Raw genomic sequence first — 9,684 nt, 5'->3', positions numbered from 1 at the left:
TTTTTTCTTTTTGCTTATGTGGTGCTGAGGAATCGAACCCAGGGCCTCGAGCATGCAAGGCAAGCGCTCTACCACTGAGCCACCTTCCCAGCCCTCTGTGAGACTCTTATGTCCAATAAACCACTCAGAAAACTGGAAGTGGCACTATGGCTCAAGTAGTAGAGTGCTCGCCTTGAGCTCAAGAGGTGAAGAACAGCACCCAGGCCCAGAGTTCAGGCCCCACGACCCGCAAAAAAAAAAAAGAAAAAGAAAAGAAAAAGCTAGGCACTGGTGGTTCATGCCTATAGTCTTAGCTACTCTGGAGGCTAAGATCTGAGAAGCGCAGTTTAAAACCTGCCCATGCAGGAAAGTCCAGGAGACTCTTCCACTAGAAAACCAAAGAGGCACTGTGGCTCAGTGATAGAGAAATAGCCTTGAGTGAAAGAGCTCAGGAACAGCGCCCAGACCCTGAGTTCAAGCCCCACAATGAACAACAACAAAAAAAGTAGACACTTTTTCCCTGCCCCTCAAAATAACAAAACAAAACCCATGCAAACCTCCTGTGTTTGTGTGAGTACTAGTACTGGGGCTTTTCCTTTTCTTGGCTCTTTCATTCAAGGCTACTCTATCACTTGAGCTGCAGTTCTGTATCTGCCTCTTTGGTGGGTAATTGGAGCTAAGAATCTCATAGACTTTTCTGCCTGGGCTGAATTGGAACTGTGATCCTCAGATCCTAGCCTCCTCAGTAACTAAGATTACAGGCACGAGCTACTGGTGCCTGGCTTGTTTTTTTGTTTTGTCTTGTTTTTTCTTTTGTTGGTCCTGGGGTTTGAACTCTAGGCCTGGGTGCTGTTCCTGAACTCTTTCACTCAAGGCTACCTCTCTATCATTTTGAACCCCAGCACCACTTTCGGTTTTCTAGTGATTATCTGGAGATAAGAGTCTCAAGGACTTTCCTGCCTGGGCTGGCTTTGAACTGTGATCCTCAGATCTCAGCCTCCTGAGTAGCTAGGATTATAGGCATGAGCCACTGCTGCCCAGCTCTGGCTGTTGTTGTTGTTTTGTATAGTCCTTCCAGGACTTTCCCCACATCCCTGAGATGTTTTTTTTTCTTCTTTTTGAATCTAGGTATCTCTTGGATAATCCTGAGACTGTGAGAGGAAAGTCGGTGTTAGATCTTGGGTGCGGGTGTGGAGCCACAGCCATAGCTGCCAAGATGAGTGGGGCCTCAAGGATTGTGGCCAATGACATAGACCCTAGTAAGGATTCCATATTGCAAAACATTGAAAACTTAATCCTTTTTTTTTTCTTTCAGGATATAAATATGTGCAGACATTCAGCAGCAGGGTCTCATGTAGTTCTGGGTGGCTTTGAAGTTGTTACGTCACCTAGACCAGCATCAAGCTCTGTGTGTGCATGTGTGTGTGTGTGGGGGTGTGCACGCGCATGTGCATTGGTCCTGGGGTTTGAACTGATGGCCTGGCCTCTGTCCCTGATGATTTTTGCTCAAAGCTAGCACTCCTGCACTTGAGCCACAGCTCCATTTCTAGCTTTTGGGTGGTTAGAGATGAGCGTCTTATGGACTCTTCCCTGCTGAGGCCAGCTTTGAACATCTTCACATTTCAGCTACCTGAGTAGTTAGGATAATAGACACAAGCCATCAGCATCTGGCTCATAGTGTTTTTTTTTTTTTTTTATTTGTACAAGTATGGGACCTTGAACTCAGAGCCACATGTTCTTACTTGGCTCTTTTTTTTTTTTTTCCTGCTAGTCCTGGGGCTTGTACTCAGGGCCTGGACACTAATCCCTGAGCTTCTTTTGCTCAAGGCTAGCACTCTACCACTTAAGCTATAGCCACTTCTGGTTTTTTTCTATTTATATGGTGCTGAGGAATTGAACGCAGGGCTTCATACATGCTAGGTAAGCACTCTACCACTAAGCCACATTCCCAATCCTGGCTTTTTTTTTTTTTTACTTTTATTTTTTTTGCTGGTCCTGGGGCTTGAATTCAATCTGAGCACTGTCCCTGAACTTCTTTTGCTCAAGGATAGTGCTCTACCATTTGAGCCACAGGACCACTTCCAGCATTTTTTTTTTCGGCCATGGGGCCTGAACTCTGGGCCTGAGCGCTGTCCCTCAGCTCTTCAGCTCAAGGCTAGCGCCCTACCACTTGAGCCAAAGCGCCACTTCTAGCTTTTTCTGCTTATGTGGTGCTGAGGAATCGAATCTAGGGCCTCATGCATGCAAGGCAAGCACTCTACCACTAAGCCACCTTCCCAGCCCCATATATATCTTTTTTTTTGGGGGGGGTCCGGTTGTGGGACCTGAACTCTGAGCCTGGGTACTGTCCTTCAGCTCTTCAGCTCAAGGCTAGCGCTCTACCACTTGAGCCACAGAGCTACTTCTGGCTTTTTTCTTTTTGCTTATGTGATGCTGAGTAATTGAACCCAGGGCCTCATGCATGCAAGGCAAGTGCTCTACCACTGAGCCAACTTCCCAGCCCCCCAGCATTTTTTTTTTGTAATTTATTGGTAATCTAAGAGTCTCACACTGACTTTTCTGCCCAGGTTAGCTCTGAACTATGATCCTCAGATCTCAATCTCCTGAATTTGCTTGGCTTTTATAATCAAAGCTGGAGCTCTACAACTTGAGGCACATCTCTACTTATTTTTTTCTCCAGATCTGGGGCTTGAACTCATGGTCTGGGTACTGTCCTTTAGCTGCTTTTTGCTCAAGGCTAGAGCTCTAGCACTTGACGCAGCACCACTTCCGGCTTTTTCTGTTTATGTGGTACTGAGGAATCAAACCCAGGGCTTTAAGCATGCTGGGCAAGCACTCTACCACCAAGTCACATTCCAGTGCCTACTTCAGCATTTTGGTGGTTACTTGTAAACAAGAGTCTCAGATTTGTCTGCCCAGGCTGGCTTGGAACTGTGATCCTCAGATCTCAGTATCTTGAGTAGCTAGAATTACAGGTGAGAGTCACTGGCACCCAGCATTTATGTTATAATCTTTAAGTAGTTGTACAAAGGCGTTGTCACTTAACAAAGCAGTTTATGAATACAATGTGTCTTGTTCAATGTCACTCTTACCTATTAGAATTTTTTTTTTCTTTTTGGTCAATCATGGGGCCTGAACTCTGGGCCTGGCGCTATCCCTCAGCTCTTCAGCTCAAAGCTAGTGCTCTACTACTTGAGCCACAGTGCTACTTCCAGCTTTTTCTGCTTATGTGGTACTGAGGAATTGAACCCAGGGCCTCATGCATGCAAGACAAGCACTCTACCACTTTCCAGCCCTAGTATTTTTTTTTTCTTATGCCAGTATTAGAAGGTGAACTCGGGGCCTCTTGATCTTACTTGACTTTTTCCTTCAAACCTACAACTTGAGCCACACTTCCACCTCTGGCTTTTTGCTGATTAACTGGAGATAAAGAGTCTTAGGGTTTGTCTACCAGGCTGGGTTGAGACCTCAATCCTCACAAGTGAGCTTCCTGAGTAGCTAGGATTACAGGCATGAACCATAACACCCACCATATTTGGAATAGTACTTTTTTTTTTTTTTTGGTCAGTCATGGGGCTTGAACTCTGGGCCTGGGTGCTGTCCCTCAGCTCTTCAGCTCAAGGTGAGCATTCTACCACTTAAGCCACAGTGCCACTTCCAGTTTTCTGGTGGTTTATTGGAGATAAGAGTCTTATGGCCTTTCCTGCCCGGGCTGGCTTTGAACCATGATCCTCAGATCTCAGCCTCCTGAGTAGTAGGATTATAGGCATGAGCCGCCAGCGGCTGGCAGTACATGTTTTAATACTGGGATACATTTTAGTGTTCTTTCTTTCTTCCTCTCTCTCTTTCTCTCTCTCTCTCCCTTTGGGTCAGTCGTGGGACTTGGCTTGAACTTAGGACCTGGGTGCTGTCCTTGATCTCTTTCACTCAAGGCTAGCACTCTACTGCTTTGAGCCACAGTTCAACTCCCAATTTTCTGGAGATTAACTGGAGATCAGAGTTCTCTTGGTCCGGTATTGGGGGCTCATACCTGTAATCCTAGCTACTCAGGAGGCTGAGATCTGAGGATCACAGTTCAAAGCCAGATGGGGCAGGAAAGTCCGTGAGACTCTTATCTCCAATAAACCACCAGAAAACCAGAAGTGGTGCTGTGGCTCAAGTGGGAGAGCATTCTCCTTGAGCTGAAGAGCTGAGGGACAGCACCCAGACCCAGAGTTCAAGTCCCAGGACCAAAAAAAAAAAAAAGGAGTTCTCAAAGACTTTCCTGCCCTGGCTTTTTTTTTTTTTTTTTTGCCAGTCCTGGGCATTCAGGGTGTGGGCACTGTTCCTGAGCTGCTTTTGCTCAAGGCTAGCACCCTACCTTGAGCAATAGTGCCACCTCTGGCTTTTCTGTGTATGTGGTACTGAGGAATCAAACCCAGGGCTTCATACATGCGAGGCAAGCCACTAAGCCATATTCCTAGCCCCCCTGGCTGGCTTTGAACTGCAATCCTCAGATCTCAGTCTCTTGAGTAGCTAGGACTACAGGTATGAGCCACCACTGGTCTGGCTTTATCTTTAAAAAGCAAAAAATCCAAAAACCATGTTTACCAGATGATGGAGGCTCACATGTGTAATCCTCGCTACTCAGGAGCCTGAGATCTGAGGATCACCGTTTGAAGCCCAGGCAGAAAAGTCCATGAAATTCTCATCTACAACTAATCAGCAAAAAGCCACAAGTGGAGCTCTGTCTAAGTGATGCAGTGCTAGCCTTGAGCAAAAAATCTTGACAGTGTCTAGGCCTTGAGTTCAAGCCCCAGGATTAACACCAAAAAAGGGGGTGGAGGGAGAGGTGGGTTAAATTGTTTTTTAAATAAGGTTTTAGAATAGCCTATTGGTATATATGCTAACCCATTAACTGATCATGTTTTTTAAAGTTGCAGGAATGGCTGTTTCACTTAATTGTGAACTGAATTGGCTGAATCCTTTCCCTATCTTAACTGAAGACATTTTGGATATGGAACAGGAGAAATGGGACCTGGTTGTCCTTGGAGATATGTTTTATGATGATGATCTTGCTGACAGACTCCATCAGTGGTTGAGGAGCTGCTCTCGGGCCTATGGAACCCGAGTCCTGATCGGTGACCCTGGGCGCCCCCAGTTCAAAGGACACTGCATCCAACAGCAGCTGAGTAAAATAGTGGAGTTCTCCCTGCCTAAGCCCACCTGTCAGGAAAACAACGGTCTGACAACAAGTGCAGTGTGGGAATTTTGGCCTTAAATTGTTCTCATGCTTTTAAGTATCAATACAATCCTGTGTGGAAGACTGTAATCCTGGCAACTTGGGAGGCAGAGATGAGGGGATTGGGGCTCAAGGCCAGCCTGGTTTGAGACCAGTCCAAGCATAAAAGTTCTCAAAGCCAGGTACTGGTAGCTTACACCTGTAATCCTAGCTACTCAGGAGGCTGAGATCTGAGGATCCTGGTTTAAAGCCAGTCAGGACAGGAAAGTCTGTGAGACTCCTATCTCCAATTCACCACACACACACACTGCAGCCAATGACTGTCATCCTCAACTACAGGGAAGCATAAATAGGAAGATCACAGATTATGGCAGCCTGAGCCTACATCAAATGATGGAGATGTATTCTCCATCTGCTTGCTTGCTCAAGGCTGGGCTCTGTTTCTTGGGAGCCAGTTCCACGTTCAGCTTTTTACTGCCTTGCTGGAGATAATAGTCCCATGGACTTTCCTGCCTGGGCTGCCTTTGGATCCAGATTCTCAGATCTCAGCCTCTTGAGCAGCTAGGATTATAGTTGTGAGCTATTGACATTTAGCCCAAGTATACTTCAAATAAACTTCATGAGCAGTATGAGAACCTTAACAGTGCACCCTCCTCTCTCAAGTTTGTCAGTCATGGGGCTTGAACACAGGGCTAGAGCGCTGTCCCTTAGCTCTTTTGTTCAAGGCTAATGCTATACCACTTTGAGCTACAGCTCCACTTCCAGTTTTCTGGTGGTTAACTGAAGATAGAATCTCATGGACTTTTCCTGCACAGGCTAATTTTGAACTGTGATTCTCAGATCTCAGCCTCCTTAGTAGCTAGGATTATATGTGTGAGCCCACCAGCACCCACTCTCAAGTTCTTTATGACACTGAAACTTTATAATATGCCCCTTATAAGCCTGACCAGAAGCTGTAATCACTAAATACATCACTAATAATATTATTATTTTGAACAATCTATTGTCTGTTAGATCAGCTAAGAATAATGGGCTGGGAATGTGGCTTAGTGGTAGAATGCTTGCATGAAGCCCTGGGTTCAGTTCCTCAATACCACATAAAGAGAAAAAGCTGGAAGTGATGCTGTGGTTCAAATGGTAGATCGCTAGCCTTGAGCAAAAGAAGCTCAGGGAAGCCCCAGGACAAGAAAGAAAGAAAGAAGAGAGAGAGAGAGAAAGACAGAGAAGGAAGGAAGGAAAGAAGGAAGGAAAGAAGGAAGGCAGGAAGAGGCTTTGAACCATGATCCTCAGATCTCAGCCTCCTGATTAGCAAGTTTACAGGCATGAACCACTGGTGTCCTATTAAAGATTTTTTTTTTTTGTCCGTCGTGGGGCCTGAATTCTGGGCCCGGGCGCTGTCCCTCAGTTCTTCACCTCAAGGCTAGCGCTCAACCACGTGAGCCGTAGCAACACTTCTGGCTTTTTTCTGCTTATGTGGTGCTGAGGAATCGAACCCAGGGTCTCATGTGTGCAAGACAAGCACTCTACCACTGAGCCACCTTCCCAGCCCTAAAGATTTTTCTTTCACAGATTGTTTTTTATTGTGAAAATACCGTACAGAGGGGCCTATTAAATACCATACAGAGGGGACTATTAAATGCTGTACAGAGGGGCCTATTAAAGATTGTAACTTCAGCTTCTGACACCCTCCTTCCCTTCTGCTCTTGAGGCAGGTTCTCACTATGCAGTCTGGGCTATAGCCCAAGCTAACCTTGAACTGCAGTCCTCCCACCTTAGCCTCACAGGTGCTGGGGCTGTGGGTGTGTGCCACTGCGGCCTTCCTTTATGTAGCTATCTGTTTCTGACCTATATAAGTACTTCTTTCAAAAAGACCTATTTTTTAAAATTTCTCAATTTTTTCTTTGTGCATTATGAGGTGAGTTGAACTCGAGACCTGGGCACTATCCCTGAACTTTTTCACCCAAGGCTACTGCTCTACTGCTTTAAGCCACGGCTCCACTTCTGGTTTTTTGGTGGTTAAAATTGGAGCAAAGAGTCCCATGGACTTTCTTGCCTGGGCTGGCTTTTAGCTGCAGTCCTCAGATCTCAGCTTTCTGAATAGCAAAGATTACAGGTGTGAGCCACCTGCCACTGGCACAGATGGACATTTCAATACTTTGTGAAGGTAAGAGCCAGAAATAATCATGGCAGAATAATTATGCTTCTAGAAAGACCTTTACTTCAAAGAGTTCTAAGGTTTATTTGTACTAGTTAATATCTCAGAACAGCTCTAATACCTACAGAGGAGGGTATTTCAAGGGAAAACATCATTTGAAACTTACTTCACAAAACAGTCTCTTTCTCTGCCTGAGTTCATATCAGGATTAGCATTTTATAAACAAATACTTATCAAACAAATACAGACTCAGAGTCGTAGTAACATGTTTAGGAATCTGGCTAGCTTTACAGCACAAACTACATTCATGGGGATTTAGTCTACTCTCTGAGAGCATAGCTTAAATAACACAATAGTCACGAAGTAATGCTAAATTAAGTGGGCAGCAGATATCTATTGACCCTATCTGGAAAGCAGAGTCCAGCTTTCATTGTTTGACAAATTTCCATAACCTCAGTACACAGTCCACGATACTTGCTTTAGTTTGTTTGGGCCTACTAACTGGTCCAAGACTTCTCGTGAATGATCTATAAAAGAAAACAATGACAGTATATTAATTCACAATAATCAAAGGAAAACAATAATCAGATATAAGCTGGAGAATTGATTATTTTTATCTCAGGGTTATTTAAAGTATTAAATAGCACCATATATAGAGTGAGCATAGTATACCACTGAGTAACTCATGAATTAATGGTAAGCCCCAGCACCTGTGAGGCTAAGGCAGGAGGACTGCAGGTTAGTCATAATAGTAAGCCCTTGGTTAGTCATGGGGATTAAACTCAGGGTGTGGGCACTTTCCCTGAGCTCTTTTACTCAAGGTTAATGCTTTACCATTTTGAGCCACAGCTCCACTGCCAGTTTTCTGGCAGTTATTTGGAAATGAGTCTTACAGGCTTTCCTACCCAGGCTTTGAACTGCAATCCTCAGATCTCAGCCTCTTGAGTAGCCAGGATTACAGGCGTGAGCCACCAGCATCCAGCTTGTTCCTGAACTTTTTTTTTTTTTTGCCAGCCTGGAGCTTGTGCACTCTGGGCTTGGGCGCTGTCCCTGAGCATTTTTGGCTCAAGGCTAGCATTCTACCACTTGAGCCACAGCACCACTTCCAGCTTTTTTTTTGCCAGTCCTGGGGCTTGAACTCAGAGTCTGGGCACTGTCCCTGAGCTTCTTTTGCTCAAGGCTAGCACTCTACCAGTTGAGCCACAGTGCCACTTCAGCTTTTTCTGTTTATGTGGTACTGAGGAGTCGAACCCATGGCTTCATGCATGCTAGGCACGCACTCTACCACTGAGCCACATTCACAGCCCCCAAACGTTTTTGCACTACATTTGAACAGTGAACCTCCTACCTTTTTTGTTTGTTTTGTTTTTAACTGGAGATAAAGAGTCTCACAAAATTTCCTGCCTGAGCTGACTTTGAACTGTAATACCTATATCTCAGCCTCCTGACTAACTAGGATTAACACACATGAGCCACCAGCACCTGGCTTAAATAAAATTTTCTTTTTTTTCTGGTTTTGGGGCTTGAACTCTGGGCCTGAGTGTTGTCCCTCAGCTCTTCAGGTCAAAGCTAGCGCTCTACTACTTGAGCCACAGCGCCACTTGCCATTTTCTAGTGGCTTATTGGAGATGAGTTTCAGGTACTTTCTTGCCCAAGATGGCTTTAAACCGAAATCCTCAGATCTCAGCCTCCTGAGTAGTTAGGATTACAGGTATGAGTCACCAGTACCTGGCTTAACTCAGATTTTTGACAGGTCTACTGTCCATTGCTAGGTACGTACTCTGTCACTTAAGCCATGCCTGTAGCCTTTTTAAAATTTTATTTTTGAGGGGTGCTGCTGGGGATCAAACCAAGAATGGTCTCGGGAAGTCACAAGTTTATGGCAGATCTGGTAAACATAATGAGACTGTCTCAAAGAAAAGGTAATTCTTAAGAACGAGTTTGACAAAAGTTAAAACTTAAATGCCTCTATAAGCTGGGCATTGATGGCTCATACCACTAGTTACTCAGAAGTCTGAGATCTGAGGATCACACTTCAAAGTCAGCCAGGGCGAGAAAGTTGTGACACTCTTAACTAGCAAAAGGCAGAAAGGAGAGCTGTGGCTAAAGTAGAGCATTCGCTTTGAGCACGAAAGCTCAAGCTCAGCATCTATGCCAAAGTTTAAGCCCCAGGACTGACACATACACACAGGAGTAGGATCTGCAAACTATAAACATTATTGAATTAAAGAAGATCTAGGGGGCTGGGAAGGTGGCTCAGTGGTAGAGTGCTTGCCTTGCATGCCTGAGGCCCTGGGTTCGATTCCTCAGCACCACATAAGCAAAAAGA

The 9,684-nt window shown here is 45.1% G+C and overlaps 2 protein-coding genes across 3 annotated transcripts in view; one reads left to right on the top strand and one right to left on the bottom strand.

Moving 5' to 3' along the window:
* Mettl20 (methyltransferase like 20) overlaps window positions 1-5,423 on the top strand; it is a 9,622-nt gene extending 4,199 nt beyond the window's left edge. For both annotated transcript variants that reach the window (XM_013033419.1, XM_013033420.1), the window contains 2 exons: window positions 1,108-1,238; window positions 4,896-5,423. In XM_013033419.1, coding sequence (XP_012888873.1) covers window positions 1,108-1,238; window positions 4,896-5,239 — 475 coding nt within the window. In that variant the 3' untranslated portion in view covers window positions 5,240-5,423. The remainder of the gene's footprint in view (window positions 1-1,107; window positions 1,239-4,895) is intronic.
* A 1,991-nt stretch (window positions 5,424-7,414) lies between these two features.
* The window catches only part of Amn1 (antagonist of mitotic exit network 1 homolog (S. cerevisiae)), a 59,642-nt gene continuing 57,372 nt past the window's right edge, over window positions 7,415-9,684 (bottom strand). The window contains exon 6 of the mRNA XM_013033411.1: window positions 7,415-7,882. Within this exon, the coding sequence (XP_012888865.1) occupies window positions 7,809-7,882 (74 nt within the window). The 3' untranslated portion in view covers window positions 7,415-7,808. The remainder of the gene's footprint in view (window positions 7,883-9,684) is intronic.

This window comes from Dipodomys ordii, unplaced genomic scaffold, assembly GCF_000151885.1.
Source record: "Dipodomys ordii isolate 6190 unplaced genomic scaffold, Dord_2.0 Scaffold167, whole genome shotgun sequence".
Taxonomy (NCBI): Eukaryota; Metazoa; Chordata; class Mammalia; order Rodentia; family Heteromyidae; genus Dipodomys; species Dipodomys ordii.
The sequence above is the reverse complement of the archived record's forward strand: the minus strand, read 5'-3'. Positions and strand labels throughout refer to the sequence as shown.